Consider the following 25,457-nt stretch of genomic DNA (forward strand, 5'->3'; position numbering starts at 1 on the left):
AGTTGTTCAGGTTATAACAAATGAAAGTGAAATTTCAAATGGGAATGTAAATGGCATGCATTGACAGATCAGCTCAGTGAGTTCAGTGAAATAATTATTATGAGGAACTTCAACTGCGAGAATACAGATTAGGAGAAAAAGACACATAATGGGAAAGAAGTGGAATTTATGCAGATGTAATGTAAGAGATAATTACTTGAAGGAGCACCTGATGGTGAAGACCATCATGTGCTCTTTCAGATGATATTCAGAATGAATATCACATTCATGATTTTCAGAGTGATATATCTGGGAATACCATCAGAGGATTTATTCATAACTAAGGTAGACATGTTGCCTCCAGCTGAGGAGAGTAATCATACAGTCTTGATCTGGGGAGTTGATAAATGTGGGGTTTTCAGTTAAGAAGAGAGATATGTGGAATTATAAATATGGTGATTATGACAAGCTGAAGCACCAGTGCCAGTTCATCAGAACAAGAGAAGGATGTCATCAGTGCATGAGAAAGGATTGAGAGATGTTTGAGAGAAGCAGCATCAGACTATACTAATACTGCTCCTCTCGAAAATGTTGTGGATTCGTAACTTAAAGGTGATGAGAAGACTTATGAGCAGTACAAAGTATAGAAAAGAAGGATGGCCATCATTGTAAGAGGGTAGTATCAGATGAGAGAAAATTAACTGAGCACACACAAAAGGAAAGTCCAGATAGTTCTTTCACTAAGTGGGAAATAAAGGAAGAATGATTATGGAAGGATAACATTAATGATGACTGCTGATGGTAAGGAAGTGAAAAGCAGAAGAAGTAGTGTTCAATTACTGAACAGTCACTTAGCAAGCATTTATCATCAAAGAGCTACTGCAGTGATAAATTTAGTTTAATCCTTTTGGATAAAGGATTAAACTAAATTTATTATAGTCTAACCAAGTGAAAAATAAACTTTCAACATCTTTCTCTAAATCCAGAGTAATTTAATAAAAAGGTGGCACACCGTTTGGCAACTCCTATAGGTAAAGATGACGTGCCATTGATTCTGCCTGGTATCTCCACCTCAGGGCCTGGCTCCCACTGAAGAGACCTCAATAAAGGTCGAAACTAGTCTGGGTAGTGGCCCGTCCCTTAATGCATAACATTATACATATCTGCAAGGAGATACTGAGATAGGAGTAATGTTAGCTTGCTCCACCTTTGCTTCAAGTTGCTCGGTGTTCTACTACCTTACCCCACTCCTGAAGATGTTTTCAGGCACAAACTTTGTTTGCTCACACTTGGATAAAGGATTAAACTAAATTTATTATAGTCTAACCAAGTGAAAAATAAACTTTCAACGGGATAAGTAAACTGGAGATGCCAAGAATATTACAAAATCTCAGTGTGAATACAGCCATAAGAATAGATGGGATCGGACCATGTGTGTGATTGGCAATGTCATTGACCAGGCTATTTAATATAATTCTCAGCTCTGGCAAGGTTCAAAGGGAATGGAAATAGAAAAAAATAGTTCTGTTACTTAAAGGAGGGTCTTAGAAAGAGGGAGAAAATTATAGAATGATCAGTATCTCAGGAATGGTGGTTAAGGTAATGGGGGTGCTGCGACACTGCAGCACCCCCGAAGGGGAAAACGAAAAAATCAAATTTTGTTTGTGTTTATAAATAATAACGATGCTTACAACATTATGTAAATACAATACAACATGTTAAAGGTTACAACTTATGCTTTGACATTGATTGAATAGCTAATAATTGGAGTTGTTCGATTAATGCTTTAGATTACGAAACAAATGCACTGTGATCTAACGCAGTGTCAGAATTATCACGTTTGGCTAGACTCACTGATATTCATTTGCACTTGTCACTGCACATAACAAGTGAATCCAACACTGCTCTTTGAGCAGTGTCGCTACAGATAAATTGTATGCTTGCACGCATTATTTCTGTGTAGAAAACTTTTATTATTGGTGTGTATTCGTGATGAGGGTGAAATATTTTTGTTAAATCTTATTTTATTCTGTTAAAATAACATATAATTATTTATTTATTATAGAACAAGACTGAATTATGACGAGTGTCACTGTTGAAAATATGAAAAGAATTATATTTTCTCAATTATTGTTATATGAAAAATTATCGTTACATGAATGAAATGCACCGCGATCTAACACAGTGTCGGAATGTCGAAACCGACACTGCTCAAAGAGCAGTGTCGCTACAGATAAATTGTATGGTTGCATGCACTATTTCTGTGTACAAAACTTTTATTATTAGTGTGTTCATAGTGAGGGTCAAATATTTTTAATAAAGCAATTTTTTTAATATGTAAATTTACTTATTAATAAATTAGTTACTGATCAGGAAAAAATGAATTATTTTTTTTATTTTGTATATGCAGCACCCCCACTTAAAATTTTCACTGGCCGCCACTGTTCCTTATATTTATTTATTTCATAAGGGTTACTCCTATTTCTTTAGGAGTAACCCTTAGGATGGGTTACTCCTAAAGAAATTTCATCTTGTAGTCAAGTACAAACCTGTCAATTAAATCAGGTTTGTTTTACCTTCACCAAAAAATAAAGTACAACGGCTGCTACTATCTGAAATCTGTTAACTTATTTTTAATTGCAACTTATCCAATTTGACAAACTGGTTGCTCCTTCACAAATGTATTTCTGAAACACCATTCCTCTATTGAACTAAGTAAATGTAAGTTTGGCCTTGCAGAACACGGAATTAATAACATCAGCTACAGGATCATTTTGTGCTGGTGCTGATTTTTCTATGCTCGTATTGAAGCATTTACAAATTTGAACATGTCATCAAAGAGAGTGCTGAAGTTCTTTATTATCCAGATTATTATCTCATGATGGACTTTATATTCTAAAAAGTCTGGGAAATCTTTATTAAAAATTATTTTTTAATTTTTTTTAATATATATATATATATTATATAAGATCCTTGCACTACAATAATTTCTAACCTAGTGCTCTCATGACTGCATGTGAAAAGATGCCATTCTCAATGTGCTTATGCTGTTGTTTTTGGATTTTCCTTTATTCATTTGTTAACACTGATGATGGTTTATGAGACAAACCAAAATATTTGCATTTTAATTTATTTTTAATTAAACATCTTTAACTTGGATGCCTGTCTTTTATTGTTCATTTCTTTTTTGTAACACTGTGTGTGTGCGTGCACATGCATGTAAGTCAAGAGAAGTGACAAACTTTTACAGGGTAATTTCTTAGAAGGTGAAGAGGTCAGAGTAGCAGTTTTCTTAATTTGGTAAATATGGTAAATATAGCGGATGAGCAGAGAACAAAATGTACAGTTGGGTGCTGCTTTAGACCAGGCGATGGAATAGATGGTGGAGATAGTATGCATAGACAAATTGAGGAAATTAGTGGAAGGAGGGTAGTTATTATGGGGGATTTCAACTATGGTAACATTGATTGGAAGGAGGAGAGGACACATGTTAGAAAGGAACTGGATTTTATTCAGTTACTAAGGGATAACTATCTGAGACAGCATGTAATGGAAAATACTAGGGGTTCAAGAGTGCTTGACCTAATAATAGCATCTGAGAATTTGACTGTAATGAATATGACCATGTTGCTAGTTATTGGTGAGAGTGATCATAGGGTCTTGACCTGGGAGGTGGCTAAATGTGTGAAATTTTCGATTAAGACAGGGTACATGTGGAATTACCATGCTGGCAAGTATGACAAGCTTAGGAGATTGCTTGGTTCAGTAAGCAATCTCCTAAGTTTGCATGGCATGTAAACTGCACGGGCTGGATGTTGATAGGGCATGGGAAGTGGTCAAGGAGCATTTGCAGGAGGTTATGGCTGATTGTATACCTAGAGTCCAAATAGTAAATCAAGTAGGGGTTAAATGGATGAATAACACCATTAACTTGAGTTGCAAAAAAAGAAACAACTGTGGAAGGAATTTAAGGAGAAAGGTGACCTGCAGGCACATGAATGGTATAAAGCGTAGGCCAGAAGGGTAACGAGTTTGTTGGTGAGAAAAGCAAAAACGGATTATGAAAGGAAATTAGCCATGCAAGCTAAAGAGAATCCCAAACAGTTCTTTCAGTATGCTGCAAGTCAAAGAAAAACTGTACACGCAGATTGATTTTAAGGAACGGCAATGGTAGGGAGGTCACTGAATCAGTCGATATAGTGGAATTACTAAGTGAGCACATTGCAAGAGTATATCATCCAGGTGGTGACGTTGAAGGAATGAAGGAACCATTAGTTTATATGGGAATTGTGGTGAATGAAGTGGAGGTGAATAATCTATTATAGAACCTTAATGTGAATACATCTGTGGGATTGGGTGGTATATCAGCACGAGTCTTATGTGAAGCGGCTAAAGAATTGTCAGTGCCCTTGACTTAATTGTTTAATCTGAGTTTTGGGTCTGGTTTAGTCCCAAAGGGCTGGATAGAGGGGAAAATAGTTACACTGCATAAAGGAGGATCCAAGACTACTGTTGCAAATTACCGACCGATCAGAATATCAGGAGTCATTGTCAAGGGCTCAAAGAAAGTAGTCAAGGGAAAAATACAGGAATGGATTGATGAAAATGAGATACTGTATGGGGGGACAGCATGGTTTTGTGAAGGGTAGATCATGCTTCAGTAACTTGCTCAGGTTTTATAACACAGTGATGGTATCCTGTCAAATGCCTTTGACAGGATACCACATGGAAGTCTAATCCATAAACTGCAGCATATGGGAATGGATATAGGGTTGGTGAGATGGATAGGTGGGTGGTTGATGGAGAGATACCAGAGAGTAGTTTACTCAGGAGTAGAGTCCAAAAGACGGCCTGTGACTAGTGGTGTGCCGCAGGGTTCTTTTCTTGGACCACTGCTGTTTAATTTGTTTATTAATGATATAGGGAAGGATTTGAGAGGAACAGTTCATTTGTTCGCTGATCATGCTAAGTTGGGTTGGGCAATAGTGAATGCGGAAGATGTCAAAATTTTGCAGGATGATCTGGATAAATTGGAGGTCTGGGCTAAGGATGTCAATTTAATGTGGCAAAGTGTAAGGTTATGCATTTTGGGGTGAAAAGATTAGCAGCAGTATATCACGTTGCTGGAACTGTACTCCAGGAGATTGATGAGGTCAGGGACTTGGGAATGTTGGTGGATGGGAAATTGAAGTTTAGGGGGCACATTGCAAAAGTGGCTAAATCAGCTCATCAAATTACTTGGATGCTGAAGAATACTTTGAAGAGCAGAGATAAGCAAGTTATTGTTCCTCTGTATCGAGCCTTGATAAGACGCCATCTTGATTACTTTACTCTGATCTGGTCAACTAGGTTTCTTCTTGATGGGGAGGAGGTTGAGAGGATCCAGAGGCGAGTGACAGTGACCAAGATGATAGCAGGTCTATGGAATGAACCTTATGAAAACAGGTTGAAGATTTGTGGGTTGCAGAAATTGGTTGATAGGCAGAAAAGAGGAGATATGATTGAGACATTCAAATTGCTGAAGGGTTTCTATAGGATTAAGAGGATATTTTTGAAAACAGGACTAGTGGTGGGAGGACTAGGGGCCATACAAGGAAGCTGGGCAAGAGTATGGTTAGTAAGTGTGTTAGAGCTGGGTTTTTTTTACTTTTAGAGTGGTGAATGTGTGGAATAAGCTGCCAGAGTCTGTTGTGGGTGCTATGACAGTGAATGAGTTCAAGGCAAAGTATGATAGATACTGTGTGAATGTCGAATAGTGTGATGGACATGATGTTTAGGGGCCTCCCTCGATGAGTCTAAGGACTCCTTGGAGTTGCCCATAATAATAATATTACTGAATGGGACAAGGAAGACTTAGGCCAGATGAGGTAAAAAAGCAGAGGATTCTAAATTTGGCATTTCTGGCAGTCAGTTAAATCTCACAAAGGAATTATGCAGTGTGTAGTGAAGATGAACTGTCATTGATGTAGTCTACCATTTGGGTTTCTTTCAAGAGAAAGCCGTTCTAGATGTCTCTAAGTGATGGTGTATGTTGTTGCTTATGCCATGGATGTTGGAGAAATGAATATAAAAGTGATTTTTTTTTTCTAGGAATTTTGGCTTTTTTTTTCATATATTTTGTTTGATCTTTTTTTTTTTTTGTACATTTTGTTTGTTTTTCATTGAAAGTGGTTTTCGAGGGAGATTTATTTTAATTGCACTGGCACTACCATTGTTTGTATGTTCATTATTGCTTATGAATTTAATGAAAGGATAGAGTAGAGACATTTAGTGAGAGAAGAAGAGAGAGTCTCTTTGATGTGACACTCATACAGAGAATGACTTTACCTCTCTCACTGTTTGGGCTTCTTCATGGACTGCAAAGTATGTGCGGTAAGATGATGTGTTATCGGATTGGGAAACCTCCTGACTGATTACTGACAGGTTTGGACTTGTGTACTATTGTACTATCTGGCCAGCCTGTGATACCACTGTTTTGACTGTTGTACCCTCAAAATGGAGTTTTTGGGTTTCCCTGCCCTTGAAGTGTATGACTCGTACTGCATGGAAACCAATTCACTACTTCAGGCCTTCAATAAGTAGGTTAGTGGTGACAATTTGCTGTGTGATGATCTACATCCTAGTGGGTCTCATTGGCATTTCTTTTCTTGTTTCTTATTTGATTCCCAATTGTCATTGTTATACAACAGGTCATGAGATGTGAAAGGCTAATGGGAAGGCATTCTACTAGAGATGAAACTTGGATGAGATGGGGCTGAATTACCAAGAAGAGTCGTCACCTAATAGTGTACCTAAAAGGAGAACTGGTTAGAAAAAGATCCACAGTGTTGGATGAATGGAAATAATTGTCAGGTATTCTGCTTGGTAGATGGGCAGTTTGCTTGTTGCCATGAATCCCATGGATAGTATTGCACCATCTTGTGAAACCAACATGAAGTCATTGGTTATAGTGTATTTTTTTGTCTGTCAATTGCATGTGTTCTGAGGGGTGAAAAACCTGAGTTTCTGAGAGAAAAAAACCCTCTGTCTCCTTATTAGACTGGCTAATTCATGTTTAGTCAGAAGAGACCAGATAAAGGTTCCTTCAAAGGGCTTCGTCTATACCAACTGAGCTACAGAGGCTCTTTTTTTTAGGCCATTTGTTACAGTAGATACCTCAGCTTCCCTTCCAGCTTGGTTAGTGGAATTAGGAAAAGGGGAGCCAGCTGGAGTTACATATTAAAGTCACAAAGAAGGATGTCACTGTTGGGGTAGTTGGGATTGCAAGAAATCAAGCTCTAAAACATAAGAAGTTATAGACATCAGAATGATTTTCATTCTAATGTCTTGAATTGGAAGAGAAGTAGAGACAGCAGGTGAATGATACAGAATGAGACAATTGTGTATAATTATGAAGACAGTACATTGTTAGTGCACATACTTAAACTAAGATAAAATAATACTGAACATTTTGAGCTGCAGAACCACTGTTCTTATCAATTGTTGACCTTAGCCTACCCTCTGGTAAGAGAAAAGAAAAAGAGAAAAAAATGAAATAATAAAAGTAATAATTAAATACTTACATAATTGGGACTACATCAATAGCTACTGGTTAGGATACTTCTCTGCAGTCTTTTTATTTTAAAGTTCTGTTTATTGTCCATTGACTACTGGTTACATACTAATCTATATTTCTATTCCTGTTTTATTTTTGTGTTTCAACATTTTTGGAGCTCAGCACTCATGTTCTTTTGTTGTCCTATTCCTAGATGGTATATGGATTGCAGGTATGCCTTCCAGATCCTTGGGACTGTTAAGCCATCATTCTTGTTGTGACCAGGATGATGGATTAGTATTTTATAGGCTTCTTTGAATTTTCCTTCTTTCTACCGAGTTTTAGAACAATGTAAGAACTAGATGTCTTTCCAGTCAGTTCTATGGCATGTTTGAAGTGCATGATCAGAAAGGGCTTGATTTTTCATAATGAAGGATATTAATGTGTCATTGTGTTCTCTTTTCTTATTGGAGATGTACATTCTGTTTCCCTTATGTAAGATAAGTTTAGCTGCATTGGATTTGATTATCCCTGGCTATAGACAAGTGTAGGAAGAGAATCCTTAGAGGAGCTGAGTGAACCTTTAAATTTTGTAGACAGTTTGAATGTAATCTCAATATTGTTATTTTGCAGTGTTCTGTCTATTTTGTCAGGTATTCCCTTAGAAAAGGCTGTTGCAATATTGCATCCAAAAGTAAAAAAAAGATTACATTCTTGTAAAAGATTCTGTTGATTGTTTTTCCTTTTATAGCCATTCAGTCAGTTTTGATGTAACTGCCATTTTCCCAAATGTCCCGATCACCGACGGGGTTCATCTCTTCCATAACAAATTTCTGCCCAATATCATGACTTTATTTGTTCAAGTAGTTCACTCTGATTATTTTTTGTGGCAAAATAACTACAGTACTAAAAGAAGCTACAGCCACGGGCTCACCCCCCCCCCCCCCCCCACTACAGCTAACTTTTATATGAAAGATTTTGAGCAATGACCTCTAGATTCAGCAATTCTAAAACTCAAAGTTGGGCTCAGATATGCTGTTGATATATTTGCCAAACTTTAAATACCTTTGTAAGTCACATCAGCAAACAACAGACGCATTCAATTCACCATTGAGATTGATAAACAATAACACAATTCCTTTTCTGGATACAGTTGTCATATGTCCTCCTTCAGGCTCTTTCCTTCATGATCTACTATAAACTGACCCATGTGAGCTAGTACATACATAAAAACTCAGCCACCATCCAACACAAAAGCAAGGTGTGATTAATACCCTTAGAAATGGGGCACTAACAATTTTGCTATCATTAGCAGGTTCTGAAAAAATGAATTTCAAATGATAAGCAAAACATTTAGAAAGGTTTCAAAAGGAAAACAATCAACAGAATCTTTTAAAATAATGCAACAAAAAAAAAAAAAAAGATTATAACTGCTACTTACATTAGAGGAATATCTAAGAAAATAGACAACATTCCAAAATACAATATTAAGGCTTATATCCAAACCAGGAACAATATTTAAAAGCTGCTCTAAGGATTCCCTTCTTCCCCTTGCCCACCCAGGAGTATACCAAATCCAATGCAGGTAACAACTTATCTTACATAGTGGAAAAAGGATGTATTATTATTATTATTATTACCACCCCAAGACCTCATGGAGTCAAAGACTTATCTGGGAGGCTCCTTTTATCTCTCTCTCTCTCTCTCTCTCTCACACACACACACACACACAGCTCATCATACCATGTTTTAAACACATTCAAACTCTTTGCAGACATCACATTCTCAGGCAAGGCATTCCAATCATTCACTTCACGAAAAAACCTGCCTCTCACTCCCCTACTCACACCCTCTTTATACAGTTTCCAGGGATGACCTCTGGTTCTCCCCTGATCTCCTACTATTCTCTGTAAAACTTCTCTAGCATTGATCCTATAACAACCCCCTTACCAACTTTCTGTCATATCTCCCCTTTCCTCCTGTCCACCAGACTCTTCAAATTACATATTCTCAATCTTTCCTCATACTCGACATTCCAGAGGTAAGAAACTACCTTAGTCAGTCTCCTTTGGACCCTTTCCAACATCTCTTCATCCTTCTGAAAACCCGGTGACCAAATGTAATACCAGATCTAATGCACCTAAATTATCCTACATAGGGGAAACAGGATGTACAACTACAATGGGTAGAGAGAAAAAAATCCTCAAACAACACATTCAATTTCTTCATTATGGAAATTCAGACTCTTTCTGATCATGCAATTCAAACATGCTACAAAATTTATTGGAAAGACACCCAGTCCTTACATCATACCAAAATTTGCTGTGAAAGAAAATTCAAACAAGCCTGTGAGATGCTAATCCATCATTACACTTCCAATAAGATTGATGGCTTAACAGTCCCAAGGATTTGGAAAGCTCATCTGCAGCCCACATACCATAATATAAGAATAGGACAACAGAAGAATGTGATTGTTGAACTACAGCAATGTTCAAACACATGCACACAAAAACCAGGAAGAATACACTAGAAGTATACACTGATTGGAAAGAAGTCAACATACACCCCATTGGCAATGGAGCATCATGTCATGTAACAAGTTATGTGTTTTTAGCTGGTATAAATTGGAGGAATATGATGCTCCCAAGTTAGTGCAACTACGAGAAGGGAACTGATGAAGTTTGAAAGAGGTGTTGTGATAGGATGCCATGCTGCAGGCCTATCTGTTCGGCAAATTGTTGACAAATTGGTACATCCTAGGTCAACAATCAGTGATACCATTACTGAGATAGAAGTTCAGGAAGTCAACTGCAAGTGCTACCTGCGGTGGACAATCCACCACACTTGCCGAACATGATTGTAGGATGCTATGAAGGATAATATATAAAAACTGCAATTTGTCGGTCAACATGTTGAATACAGAATTCTGAGCATCATCTGGTACATGAGTCTGCACAAAAACATTCAGAACCGAGTAGTGCAAAGAATGTGTACATTTGGATGTGGAAACTTGGAAAGCTGTCTTATGGAGTGATGAATCAGGCTATACCCTCTACTGAGTAGATGGACATGTGGTGGATGCCTAGTGAATGTCTCTTCCCAGAATGCATAATCCAAAGTATGAAATTCAGAGATGGCAGTGTGATGTTATGGTCCTGTTTTTGCTCGGACCTCTGTTTTGAGGTGTCATGAACATTAAACTCTGAGAGGTATCTGAACATTCAGGACAATGCAATGCTTCCTTTCTATGGAACTGACCATTGTTTCTTTCAGCAAGACAATGCACCATGTCATAAGGCTCCTGCTGTAATTGTGTGGTTTGTGGATATGAATGTAACAACACTTGATTGGCCTCCACAGTACCCTAATCTTGACCATACTGAACATTTGTGAGGTCAAGGGACATCTGTCCGACAACAGTCCAGGTCCTCATTACATACCTGCAGGACAAATGGTCGAAAATTCCCATTAATTTCTAATGTATGCTTGTGGAAAGTATGCCCTATAGGATTATTGCATTGATCACAGCAAAAGGAGGTCCTACATCTTATTAAGGTGGGTGGCATGGCTGTTTGCTTCTGTGTAGCTTAGTGTAGATTGCTATGTAACTGGTATTCAATCGACAATAAACAGAACTGTAAAGAATTGAGCCCGAACCATTCAGCATTGATTGTAGTTCCACTCATTTAAGTGTTTAATTATTACTTATTATTTATTTTTATTTTCTCTTTCTCTCTGTTTTTTATTATTATTTTTTTTTCCTTGCTAGAGTCAGTAGTATGCTGTAGCACAGTGTTTCTCAACCTGCTGGCCACCTGACGATGGGACAGGTGGTCCGCAGGGAGACTTAAATTAATTAAATAAATATATATATTTCATTATCCAAACAAAACAAATTAAAATTGAATAAGTAAGTAAAAATTATTGAAATCAAATGGAGACAAAAAAAACAAAAACAAATAGCATCAGAATGTTCAAAGGCGGAAGCAATAAAATTATATTGTTGTGCACTTCACCCCTCTTTTATTATTCGTCATTCTGCTGCTGAATGACAAATAATAAAATAGGGATGAAGTGAACAACAATATAGTTTTATTGCTTCCTCCTTCCCTTGCTGTTTTGTCAGATTTGAAGTGAACATGTGTTATCCACATTTCAACCAATGGCTTGTTGTTTATTGATTTTTATTATTGAAAGTTTCCCTCTTTCAACCAAGGCTCAGTATATCTTCAGAAGTGCTAAGTGATACATGGAAAAAGTGTGTTGTGAGTTAACCCCAGTATTTATATATTTTTCAGAAATGTTTTTTTAATAATGGAAAAATGGCTTAGAACTAGGACTTTGAAAAGAAGAGCAAATGAAACAGGTGATGCTAACCCTAATTATGATACACGTGTCATAACGGTGAGTAAATCTGATACTATTAAAGTAGAAGAAACAAGCAGTTCAAAGAAAAAATACAGTAAGAAATATAACAGTTCATATTTGGCATTCGGGTTTACTTGGTGCGGAGACGAAAGTGAACAGAAACCTCAATGTGTTTTGTGTCATGAAGTGTTGGCGAACGAGTGCATGAAGCCTGTGAAACTCCTACGACATTTAGAAACTAAACATTGTGATGTGAAAAATAAGCCAATTGAATTTTTTCAGTGACACTTAGGGACATTAAATCATGGGAAAGATATAGTTTCAGCCATGGGTTCCATTAATAGCAAGGCACTGGAAGCAACCTCTCTTAAGCTTGCCCATAGCAAAAACAGGGAAACCTCATTCTATCGGAGAAAATTTACTACTTCCAGCTATAAAAGATGTGGTAAAAACTATGTTTGGGTACAAGTTACTAAAAGATGTTGATCTGATTCCTCTTTCAAATGATATGGCAGGTGACGTAGAATCTCAGTTAATCGAAAGAGTTAAGAAGAGCTCTTATTATGCGTTACAAATAGACGAGACTACTGATGTTAGAAATGATGCGCAGTTAATATTATTATTATTATTATTATTATTATTATTATTATTATGGGTATCTCTATGGAGTCAGTAGACTCATCGCGGGAGACCCAAACTAGCAAAACAATATCTGTCATATCTCTTCTTGAATTCATTTACAGACGAAGAGCTCACAACTAAGTCAGGCAATGAATTCCACTCGTTCACCACCCTCCAGGCAAAAAAACCTTGTTCTGACACCTTTGTTAACCACACTCTTCTTTAATTTCCAGAGATGACCTCTTGTTCTTCCATCACTATCACACAGCTGAAACATTTCTCCTGCATCAATCCTATAGAAACCTTTCAGTAATTTAAATGTTTCTATCATATCCCCTCTTCTTCACCTATCAACCAATCTCTGCATTCCACAAGCTCTCAATCTATCAATGTAGGGGCATTTTTTATATCACTCACCAACTTGGTCATTCTTCTCTGAACCCTCTCCACAGCCTCCTCATCTCCAAGGAATCCAAGTGACCAGATCTGAGCACAGTAATCCAAATGTGGAAGTATCACTGCTTTATAAAGGGAAATAATAACCTCTTTATCTCTGGATGTCAGTGTGTTCCTCAACAACCAAGTAATCCTATGTGCAATCTTGGACACCTTAGCAATGTGTCCTATCAATATCAATATGCTACGTAAGATATGCGCATGATAACAACATCCATGATATTCTGTTTTGTAGAACTTTGCCATCCCAAACAACTGGAGTAGAAATATTTCACACTCTCAATAATTACATAATACACCAAGGGATCCAGTAGAAAAAATGTATAGGCTTCTGTTTGGGTGGAGCTCGCACCCTTACAGGCAGGCATAGTGGGGTTGTTTCTATGTTCAAGGAAGTAGCTCTGGATATGAATTGGGTACATTGTTTTATACATAGGGAAGTGTTAGTCTCCAAAGGAATGCCACCAGAATTTAAAACTGTGCTATACAACTGTAAAGCTAGTTAATTTTATTAAAGCTCAACCGATAACAGGTTCTTTTCAGTACTCTGCGATGAAATGGGCAGTGAATATATACAACTTTTGCTTCATTCTGAAATTCGCTGGCTTTCCAGGGGCAAAGTACTAACAAGGTTATTCAATTAAGGCACGAAGTTTTATTATTTGTAAATGAATGTAATTCTGATTTTGCATCACTTCCTTGTTTTTCAGACATTTTTTCGAAATTAAATGAACTAAATCTCTCCCTTCAGGGAAATTCTTTAACTGTTCTTGATGCCTACTTAAAGGCATTCGAGAAAAAATTAGTTTTATGGATTAATTATGTAAAAGACACACAATTTGCACCTTTTCCAACATTGGGATCCTTTTTAGTGCAAAATGATATTTTTGTTGATTCTGAGTTTCTAGAAAAAGTTTGTGACCACCTCAAAAATCTGAAATAGAATTTTGAAAACATATTTTCCCAAATAACTTTTATAAGAAATTTCTGCGGGTTCGCGATCCATTTCAGGCTTGCAGTCACGAGAACGACCTTTCATTGTCAAAAAAAGAAGTTAATTGAACTTTCAAGTGACAGTGGACTTAAAATGCAATTCCGTGATCTTGGTTTGGCTCAATTTTGGATCTCGCCTTCAGTGAGAAGTGAATTTCCCAAATTATCTGAACAAGCATTGAAAATCGTCGTGCAGTTTTCTACAACCTATCTTTGTGAGAAAGGATTATCATCGCTCCTTCAAATAAAAACAAAATACAAAAATCGTCTTAGTGTGTGTCGATCTTCGACTGAAGTTGACCAATATTCAGCCAGATATCCAGCAACTCTGCAAGGGCCTAGAAGCTCGACCATCTCATTAAAAGTAAGTAGTAACATAATTATCGGTATATCATATTATTTATTCGTTTAATAAAAATTAAAACTTTGTTCAATGATGATACACTTTTAATCGTTTACTTTCAATTTAATTAATTATGTTTCCATATGTATTCAAAACATGCTTTTAGATTTATTATGTTACAAATGGCACAGTTTTTCCGAAATGTTGGTAATTCCTAAATAGGTTTTTAAAAAAATTACAAAAAGTCAAAACGATGTATAGGGAAATAAATTAAAAATTGAAGTAAAACTTTAATTCCAACATTCTAAAATGTTATTTTTCTTGCTTTTCTATTCGCAGAATTGTTGATGACATTGTCGAAGTCTATTTCATCACTCAGTTGCAGTTTTATAGACAGTATGGCAAGATTTCTTAAACGCCAAAAATGTGCCGCTCGGGGCGGATCCCCCCCTCCCTTCAATGCTCTGTAACTTAGTGGTCCACAGAATTGTTTTAGGCATTTTACGTCCTTAGCCTTAGAAAGGTTGAGAAATGCTGCTGTAGCATACTATAGTGCAGGGGTCTTCAACCTTTCAGACAGTGCAGGCTGCATTAAAAATTTCAATGAAGCCCATGGGCCACTAAGCTATACTGCGGTATTTAGAATCGAAAGATGCTTATCAGATTCACAAGGAATGCTGTGCATTTGATACTTTACATGGAATCCTATAAAAATAAACAAACTCAGCTTTAAGAGCGTTGGTAGGAGTCGGGTTCATGATAAGTAAATACAATCAATACTTGAAAAAAGATAATTTAATGAAGAAAACATTCATTTTTTACAATGTCAATGGGCAACTTGGCAATGTTTTTCCTTGACCAGCTTGTCAATGTTGGCATCAATGTTGGAAGTCGCTATGCGCAGAGTATTCTTGAGATGTTGGTACGTAATCTGAGTTCTTGTCTTGGACTTCACATGCTTCATTCCGGAGAAGAACTGCTCACATAAGTATGTGCTTCCTAACAAAGTGCACATCTTCAAAGCATGCTAGTGAAGATTAGGGAATGCGTCCTCAGAAATGTAGTCTTTGTAAAATGTAAGCAAAGGCACATTGAATAATTTTTCTCTCAAAGAGGAGTTGTTTTGGAGTTCATGTAGCTCCATTTGTACTGAGCCTGGCATTTCAGCAGCATCGACACTATAGTTCATTGAAAATAAATCTAAAGAAGACTGTTGGTTATGAAAATCATTAAATCTCTCTTCGAACTAACTTCGCAACACGGCTAATTTTGTAGCGTATTCATCAAGAGACAAACAGTTGGACTCAGCAAGAAGCTGAAAATGAGTTAAGTTTTTTTTTACGAGTTGTGCCTCCCAACATTTGAGCTTGGCCACAAAAGCTTTTATATGATCAAACAGAGTGTGCACCAGTTGATCTTTGGATTGTAGCTGCATATTTAGGTCATTCATATGCAACGAGATGTCGGTCACAAAGGCAGTGTCTGTCATCCACTTCGAATTGTTAAATTCTGCAATCGGATTCCCCTTGGTTTGCATGAACTGCTGTATTTCACTCCTTAAGTCAAAGACTCTTTTAAGCCTTCCCTCTGCTCAACCAATGCACATCACTATAATAAACCACATCGCCGTGATCCGCTTTGCACTCTTGAGTCAAAAACTCTTGGAATTGACGATGATTCTATCCTTTTGCCCTAATAATGTTAATGACAGTCACAATAACTTTTCTGACATTCTCAAATCCAATAGTTTTTGCACACAAATTCTCCTGGTGGATTAAACAGTGGTAATGGATGAAATCTTTTTCTTCTAGTTCTGTTTTTTTCTGTAGCAGTGCAACAAACCCTTCGTTCTTTCCGTCAATAGCAGGGGGCACAATCAGTTACCACACCCTCGAAGTTGGTTAAGCTGAGGTCGAAACGCTGAAGCGTTTTCTTGGCGGCTTCAAGAATACCAGTGCCTTTCGTCGTTCCCTTCATAGGTACAAGTGCTAGCAGTTCTTCTGTCACACTGAATTGTTGATCAATGCCACGGACAAAGATAGCAGGTTGTGCTGTATCCTTCACATCTGTGCTCTCATCTAAAGCAAGTGAATATGACGTAAATTCGGACGACCGTTTTTTTAAAGTTCCTTCAATGTCATTGGCAAGTTCTTCAACACATCATGCCACAGTTACCCAGACAAACTCAGTTTTTTAAACACTTCCTTATTATTTAGGCACAGAATATCCCCAGCAGCGATGAGACACTCTTTCACACACACACTCGCCGTCCAAGAAGGCTTTTGATTTTTTAGCAATTTTTTTAGCTATTACCAGTGGTGAGCTATAAGGGGATCATGCGAGCCCTCTTTTAAATTTTTCTCAAATTTGTGATCCCCTTGTTGTTCTTGTTTACTTTATTTTTTCAAAACAAAAATTTTTTTTTGAAACATATTAAACAACAAACTCATACAGTAACCTAACTAAAACTAGTTTATTCGGCAGTGTATAGATTATTTGGAATTATTGTTTCAACTCCTGTATAACGAATGCACCTAAGTTTGGAAATAAAATAAGCTCATACATTATCTTTACCCTTCTTCCTTCTGGTAGCCAATTGTATGGTGAAACCAGTAGCCAATCAAATGTTTTATAAAAGATTATAAAATATTTCATTCTTATTATATTTTGATAGTTAAAAAATATTTTTCTTATGTAAGATAAATTAACACAGTTAATTGTGTGCAAATATTTCATGTTTAGATCATGAAATATTTGTTTAAAAATGATAGCCTTTAGAGGTTGATTGCCCTCTCATACTTTTTGATTGGAATTTGTACACAAGCTGTATTAATAAAAGTTTTTATGTGAAATACACTTTTTTTTTTTTTTTTTTTTGCTTGACGATGCGAGCCCTTTGGTAAAATTTCCATAGCTCACTACTGGCTATTACATAACTTGCTTTGATGCACACTTCGCTCTCTTCCCTCTGCTTTTTAAACGTACTCTGCTGCCATTTTAAATCAATTTGGAGACTGTTTACTTTGTCCATAAGAAGCTGCCCTTGAAGGTGATCTAAATTGGATGCATGCTTTGTCTCATAGTGTTGTTTTATATTGTATTCTTTTGATACTGACACTGACTCATGACAAATTGCCAAGTTTCCCATGTTTTCTTCATTAAATTATCTTTTTTCAAGTATTGATTGTATTTACTTATCATGAACACTACTCCTACCTACGCTTTTAAAGCTGAGTTTGTTTGTTTTTATAGGATTTTATGTAAAGTATCAAATGCACAGCATTCCTTGTGAATCTGGAAAGCATCTTGCAATTCTAAATATCGCAGTATAGCTTAGTGGCCCGCAGGCTTCATTGAAATTTTTAATATGGCCCGCACTGTCTGAAAGGTTGAAGACCCCCTACTGTAGGTGATGGTGTATATCGCCTAGAGGTTATAATTTTGATATTTTATATAAAAATATTATTTTTATAGCTATTAATATTTTGATTAATATTAACATTTTAATGCTAATCTTGAGATTAAGATTAATTTTTAACAATAATATTTTGTAACTGATTATTAATTAAGTTTATGAAACAAATTATTGCTAATTATTACGATTTCTCTTTTTGTTATATTTACAGAGTCCTTTAGCAGCACTGTGTCATATATCCCTTCAAGATCACAAAAGAAATGTTTCAACATATCCAGTAAGTAAAATAGTGCTTTATTTGTAGTATTCTCAGAGCATGTAAATACTTGAAAAAGTATCCTATGTCTGTAGATGCATGTGTTCACGGGCCAGTTTGTCTGTTCTGGGAGACGAAAAACCAGAGTATCTAATCAGAGTATGTAAATACTTGAAAAACTAATATTTATCAACAAAGCTTATTCGAAATGGAGATGCCCACATGTAAGCAAACTAGAAGGCTATTAAATCAAATGTTTATAATTCTTCTTATTATTATTCCTTCCCTCCTCTTTTACCTTGCAGTGTTGAGGATTTCTATTCACTTAACCGCTACCATATCGAGGATAAGTTGGTTAGCCCTATGCATCCCGGTGTATAGATGCATGTGTTCATATGCCAGTTTTCCTGTTCGGGGGGATGAAAAACCCGAGTTTCCGGGTGAAAGAACCCACTACCTCTGCATGAGACTGGCTAACTCACCTTTAGTCGAAAGAGATGAGATAAAAGTTCCTCACTTCACTGACAGGAATTGAACTCAGGCCTTTCTGACCAAAGGGCTTCATCTTTACTGACTAAGCTACAGAGGCTATGTTTATAATTATTGATTAAAATTTATTTTAGAAAAAATACTGACCTAAAAAAAAAAAGAATTCTGTATTCTTGAAGGGGGGGGGAAGATAATTGCCTTATTTGCATGATTGTCATATTTACTTCAAGAATTTTTGTTATTTTTTTAAATTTAATAATACTGAATGTAATAATAGAGCTGAAAATAATATTCTATTGAAAATGATGTGGAAAGTGAAGAATCAATAAATGTACATTGAAATATGAACTAGCAACACTAAAATACAGATTAAAAAAAATAAAAAGACAACAAACTAAAAAACCTGCAGTATATACATGACAAGCCACAACATTAATGCCAGCCATTTCAATAAGTTCATCATGTATATTTTGTTTTGTTTCATTTACATTTCATTCTTGCTGTTTCATATTTCTACATACACTATCAACCAATAATTGTCTTGACCCCCTGTCATTTGAAGTTATGGAACATGTCAGGTTTGTTAACATAAAAACCACTGTACAGATAATAGGAAGCAGTATGTCATCATAGCAGTTGAATACAGGTGATATGGCCACACAACGTGAACTCAGTGACTTCGAGAGAGAGGTGTCATTGTGGGCTGTCAAATTGGCAGCATGTCCAAACGTGTCATTACTTCTCAACTGGAGCATCCAAAATCAACGGTTGGTGATGTGATCAACAAATGGAGACGTTCTGGCATCACTAGTGCAGGAAAACACGCAGCCGTCAGAAATGATCTGTGCTGATTGTAGCCTATTTTTGTCTGCCACCTGTTTTAACACGCTCCTGTCCCTGTCAGTCATTTATTATTTGTCATTTGCATCACCATGGTGAGCAATAATACTGTACAAAAGAAGCTCCATTTACTGGGTTTCCATGGAAGAGCAGTGGCACACTAGCTGATCACCACAACAATGAACAAGGTCTCTTCCATCCTGGTGCAACAGATCTTGTGAACTGGACAATTGACCAGTGGAAAATGGTACTCTGGAGTAATGAATCAAGCTTCACCTGTTTCCAGTCTGATGGGTGTGGAGGCAGCCTAGTGAATGCTCATTACCACAGTGTGTTGCCCATGGTAAAGTTTGGTGGTGGAGGAGTAATGGTGTGGGACACTGGTCGTTGTCCATGGTTCCGTGAAGGCAGCTCGATATTCTGGATAATCAGGTGCCGCCTACACTTTGGACTTTTTATGAAACAGACTTATCAAGGTGATCAAGACAGCAATGCCCCATGCCACAAAACTACAGCTGTTATGGAATAGTATGAAGAGATGGGTGTTAAACGACTACCCTGGCCTGTGCAGAGTCCTAACCTGAACCCCCATTGAACACCTGTGGGACAAATTAGAGCAACGATTGAGGTCCAGAGCAGCGTCCTCGATCTGTTGCTGAACTCAGTGCCGCTTTAATGGAGGAATGGAGACACCATTCTATCTGGTCTGCCGCAAATTGGTGGAAAGCCTCCCTCAAAGGGTGCAGGAGGTGATCAAAGCCAAAGGTGAACATTCCTGATATTAGTGTTTGGCTGCTGGTATCAATTGTAAATTGCTAAAGTGTCTGGACCATTATTGGAAGATAGTGTACATTTATTGGTTCTTCACTCTCTGCATTATTTTCAATCTTATATAATGTTTGATGCCATTATTTATTTCAGTAGATAATAAAAAAAATAATATAAAAATCCATGAAGTAACTAAATTTAAAAGTTCTACAAATATGGCAATTATCCTAATAATATTAATTATTAATATTTATCAAAATTAATAATATTAGTGGAGCTGTTCAAATGCAATGATCCAAATGAATCAATGTGTAGGTTGTGCAGAAGGAATCATATGCAAGATACATAGACTGAATTTGATGGATGGAAGGACTTGGATATCACATTAATAGATCACACTTAAATGGATTTGCAGTTAGATGTGTCCAGAAATCTTTGTTCATGGAAGCACCATGCCTGAAAAACTAAAGCAAATTACCACAATGAATGCAAATCAAGTAATTATTAGAGGTTTCGACTGTGGAGACATAGATTGGAAGGAGAAAAGCAAATGGAATTGATTCATATGCTAAGAGATAATTATTTGAAACAGCATATGATGAAAGGAACTCTGGGTTTGAGTGTTGGATCAGGTCATAGGTTCAGAAGATCTGTCAATAATCAGTGGAAAATTGCCCCCAGTTGGAGAGAGTGATCATGCTTTCTTGACTTGGAAGGCTGCAAAATGTGGAATTTTCATTTAATAAGTATATGTTGAACTACAAGGCAAGTGATTTTGACATCTTTGGAGGCAACTTGAAGCAGTGCCATGCCATAAGAATCTGAAGAAAAGGATGTTAATATTACATGGGAGATGGAGTTAGATGGATGAGTAGCATCATTAAACAGGATTTGCACAAAAAAGAAAATGTTATGGAGGATACATGAGTTCACGAGAAAAAAGGTGATCAGGAAGCTCACAATCAGTATAAGGCTCAGCAAGTTAAGGAAGGCAAAATCAGATTATGATGACCTTAATACAGAGGTCGAAATGTCGAATGTTATTTTTTTAATTATAAGTAAATTTAATTATAAGAAAGAGGATTTTCATAGTATTGCACTACTTTGGCCTCTACTTCAACAAGACCGGCAATCCTGGATGGCCTGGCCAGGATAAATCAGCTAATAGGTTTGGCTATAGGGGTCACTGAGTCTCCTTTCCCCATGGTCTGGAGACAGTACTCGAGGCTTGCTGTGGTGCTGGTATAGCATCCAGGCTAGCCTTAGTGTTCCACTCCAAAGTTCTGTCATCACTTGCTGAAGAGTAGGCATCCATGTGTGTGTGTGTTCGTGGTGGGTGGAAAGCTCTGGCCCTGAATCAACTTCCTCCAGAGAATAATTAATTTTTCATCCTCTTGTTTATCAGAAGTCCTTAACAAGCACCAACCAAATGCAGAAACCATTGGAACATCAACAGAAACAGAAAACATCTGAGACGGTAACAAATATATGATTATTTTAAATCTTGCATTCAACAGGAGAGCATCCACTTAGAAAAATGTCACCCTCCCTCACCCAGAAGAGTTTGGAAGGGCTAGTAGGATCTCCGAAATCAGTCAAGAACTTATATTCAGGGAGATATTTATATTGAAACAATGGCAACACAATCTGGAAAACTACATTGTGCAGTACCTATTGGGAGAATAGTTTTGTGGGGATTGACTTTAAACTTTTTTAGAGGTGTACTGTTGGGGAATCTCCTCGCCATTCCTGATGAAGAGATCTGCTTCAAAATGAAAGACAAGGAGTGACAGTCATGAGGAGAATACTCATGGGGATAGTTAGGAACATCATCCTTACCCTCAACACATCTTAACCACCAACATCTGTGAAAGCAAGATATCTACACTGTCCAATTAGGCTCTGCAACCCGAACCTTTTGTGCTGCTTTAAATCAGAAACATGGTCATTCTCCAGCTGCCTGTCATGGCTCTGTCTTCTGTGCTTGATGTGATAGTAAAGATCATGAGAACAAAGACTGTAAGAGCAGAACTCTGAACTGCTCTAATCGTGAAGGAGATCACCCAGCATACTCCCGAGCATGCCAAAGGCAGAAGAGTGAAAAGGAGATCCAAAAAATAAAAACTGAGCTGAGCATCCTATATCAGGAAATGAGGAAGCAGTACACTACATAAGTAGCAACATCTACATCTGGTAAACCCTCCTATGCTGAGAAAGTAACTGTAAAGAAATTGTCAGTATGGACCTTAACATGAATATTAGTCCCACCTTCTCACAATTACATCCCATAATGGTAAGATTTGCTTGCTGTCTCCTTAGAATACATAAAAGAGAAAAATCAGTATCAGCTTGCTCTTGAGGACATGCCGAAAATAGTCCCACTACACAAGAATTCATTAATTTTAAAAAGCAGCATTTCCAAAAAGTGTAACTCGCATCCCTCTGGGCAAACACTAAGATCTGTAGAAGAGTACAAGGCACTGTTTTAAAAAGAAAAGTTTTGATTTTTTTTTCTTTTATATTTTTGTCACAGATAAGTGCAGGTATGTTCTATAGTTAATTTTTGAATAACTAAAAAATCTAAAGGAAGTTTTAAACAAAATATGTCTCTTAGCATACAATGACAAACTCTGTTAAGGCTGATCGACAACAAGTTCCTGGTGGTTTGAACTGTTTGCATTAAAAATTTCAATTCAAATAGTTCAAACAATGCACTCGGAACTCTCTGCTAAATTTAATTTGTCTTATTAAACAGTTTTTGATTATTGAAAATTTAAATTCATAATTTTTGTTTCTGCTATATGTATACTGCATTTGTATAACTCAGAATGTGTTTTAATAATTAAAAAAAAAGGCACTTTGCCTTTCGACCCATCAGAAAAATCTCTATAGTCTCCAAAGGACAAGCTCCTACATCTCAGGTATCCAGGTGTCTACCAGATTCCCTGCTCTTGTGGATTATCATATTTCGGACAAACAGGAAGATCTGCTCTGATTTGGTTAGAACATAAGTCGTATATTCAGTACCTTGAACCTGAACAGTCTGGATTTGCAGAGCACACCATCAACACTAGACATAGTTCATTAGAAAAAGACAAAAGTCGGTTCCTCGTGGAACGGCTTTACAAAGAAACATGTGAAACGTTACTTCACTCCCCTAACCTAAACAGATCCGATAGTCTACGTCTTTCCCCCTTGTAGGGATAGGAAAGATTTGTTGATTTATAGAGTACTAACTTTTGTAATTGTATGCATATACGTATATAAATTTTTATTTATTTATTTAATTTAATTTATTTTATTATTTTATTTTATTTTTTTGGAAATAAATTTAGGAAATTTAACCTTAGCTACTTAAGTGGCACTTTGTGAATATATCAGTTATTGTTTAGTTAGCTTTTGTACTTGTACTGATGATGCCTGTGATACTCAGACGAAAATTCTACTAATAAAGAATATTTTACATGAGTTAATTCCATTATTATAATAGTAAGTAATAAGTCTACTCACAGTATTTCCTTACTGAAAATTATTTGTACAAAATATCTGTGTCTGTGTGTTTTTTACTCTGATAAAGGATAGAAGCAGATACAACAGAGGCATTCTTTCCCATGACCATGAAGAGAACAGGATTCCTTTAATTCTCAGCTCCACAGGCACACTTATTTTGTATCCTAGAAGAATCAAGTTTTCTATAAAACTATATTCTGTCTTTCTTATCATCATTGGAATTTTTCGTGTGTGTTTTTTATAAACCCTGCTCAAATTAAATCCTAATTAATTACTATAGTAGTAGTAGTAGCACTGTATAATTTCAGAAGTGGTCATCCAGAAGGATGTAGTATTTTTACCAGAATTATATAATAGAAAGTAGACTTATGTGTGACACCACACTTAATTTTTAGATGCATTGTTTTTGTGGGTGAGATGATGAAAGAATTAAAATACTCAAAAGTGAAAGAAGAAACAATGTAGAAGAGAAGAGATTTTTAATTACATGAAAAATATCTAAAGTAATTGTGGGATGTCTTCTTTTCTGTTATGTAATTTTTACATGAAACTAGTGTACATTTAGTGGGTTATTGAGATATAAAATTGCTGCTGTACTAATTAACCTTATCACAGTATGCTGGTCCTGTGAAGATTTATTTCAATGAATTGAATCTTAGTTATTTATATTTGTAGGTCAACAGGATGCTGGCAAAATATGGCGGGCGCTCTATGGTTACTTTACTTCCAGGTGATGGTATTGGACCTGAGCTAGTGACGTATGTTAAGGATATATTTAGGTAGGAAATTTTTTCTTAAGTTTTCATTTTTGCAGCTGTATGAGCTCTGGGTTCACATTTCCTTTTCTACGGAACTCTTCAGCCTCTCTCAGTATCGTATCAATTGCCACTATGGTTGGCTGAGTGATTAGCATATCTGCTGTCTGGCTAACAGGCTGCAGGTTCAAATTCTGCCTGAGCATAGATGTATGTAATTATCTTTAGGTGATAGATGAATTTCATTGCTGAGTGTGAGAACACTGTGTCACTTATTTGAGGCCTGAAGTAGCATGAAAAAGTTTTATGTTTGTCTCTATAGTAGGATTTCTGGACCAGGTAAAAATGAATTAAAAATACAAAATAAATTACAAAAAAATTAATAATAAATAAAAATAATCCCAACCTTTAGCCTTCCCACAGTACTAATGTATTATAGGTTCCCAGCCTTTTATGGGAGGGAGTCACACATACTATCAAAACTTGTCCCTAAGATAGTGCCACATGGGATAGTCTTTGTGATTTCTTCTTTTCCATCCCATGCTCTGATTACTACTTCTGTTCTGATCCAAATAGTATACCTGCTCTTCCTGAGAGTAATGAAAATTATTCTTGCTAGAATGAAGAGCATCATTCATTCCCAATTCCACCCAAAATCTTTGATCACTGCTGAAACCTACTTTAGTAGTCCAAGCAAAAATTCAGCATATCTAAATGGTTCAAAGTAAAACTAGCTTCACACCCAGTTTATACTGTAGCTTGTCACAGCTTAAATTCAAGCTTTAAAAAAAACTTACCCTTCCTACTCAAATACAGTTATTTTTTCTGGTTCTTTGCCCTTCTATGCCTCTCTCATATTCATGTCACCTGGTTTTCAGAAAGATAAGTAGATACAGACAAATCTACTTCAGAACACATGCAATTTACAGACAAAAAATACTAGTGATGGTAGTAGTGGGCAGTAGATGGTCTTGGTGTAGATGATGTTGGTAGTGGCAGTTCGATGTAGTTGGTGGATTATGTGGGGGATATGGAGCGTTGTAGAGTAGGAGAGGTGTCTTCCCTCGATGAGTCTTTGGACTCCTTGGAGGTGTCACGAAATAATAATAATAAATATTGGAAAGGATACA

General features: G+C 36.6%; 1 protein-coding gene across 1 annotated transcript in view; it reads left to right on the forward strand.

Moving 5' to 3' along the window:
- The window catches only part of LOC150108486 (isocitrate dehydrogenase [NAD] subunit gamma, mitochondrial-like), a 145,900-nt gene that overhangs the window by 8,294 nt on the left and 112,149 nt on the right, over positions 1–25,457 (forward strand). Inside the window, exons 2-3 of the mRNA XM_090390816.1 lie at positions 17,921–17,986; positions 24,248–24,351. Coding sequence (XP_090246942.1) covers positions 17,921–17,986; positions 24,248–24,351 — 170 coding nt within the window. The remainder of the gene's footprint in view (positions 1–17,920; positions 17,987–24,247; positions 24,352–25,457) is intronic.

The sequence above is a fragment of the Typopeltis vanoorti genome, chromosome 3 (genome assembly GCF_054136105.1).
Source record: "Typopeltis vanoorti isolate ZY-2024b chromosome 3, IOZ_Tvanoo_1.0, whole genome shotgun sequence".
Classification (NCBI taxonomy): domain Eukaryota; kingdom Metazoa; phylum Arthropoda; class Arachnida; order Uropygi; family Thelyphonidae; genus Typopeltis; species Typopeltis vanoorti.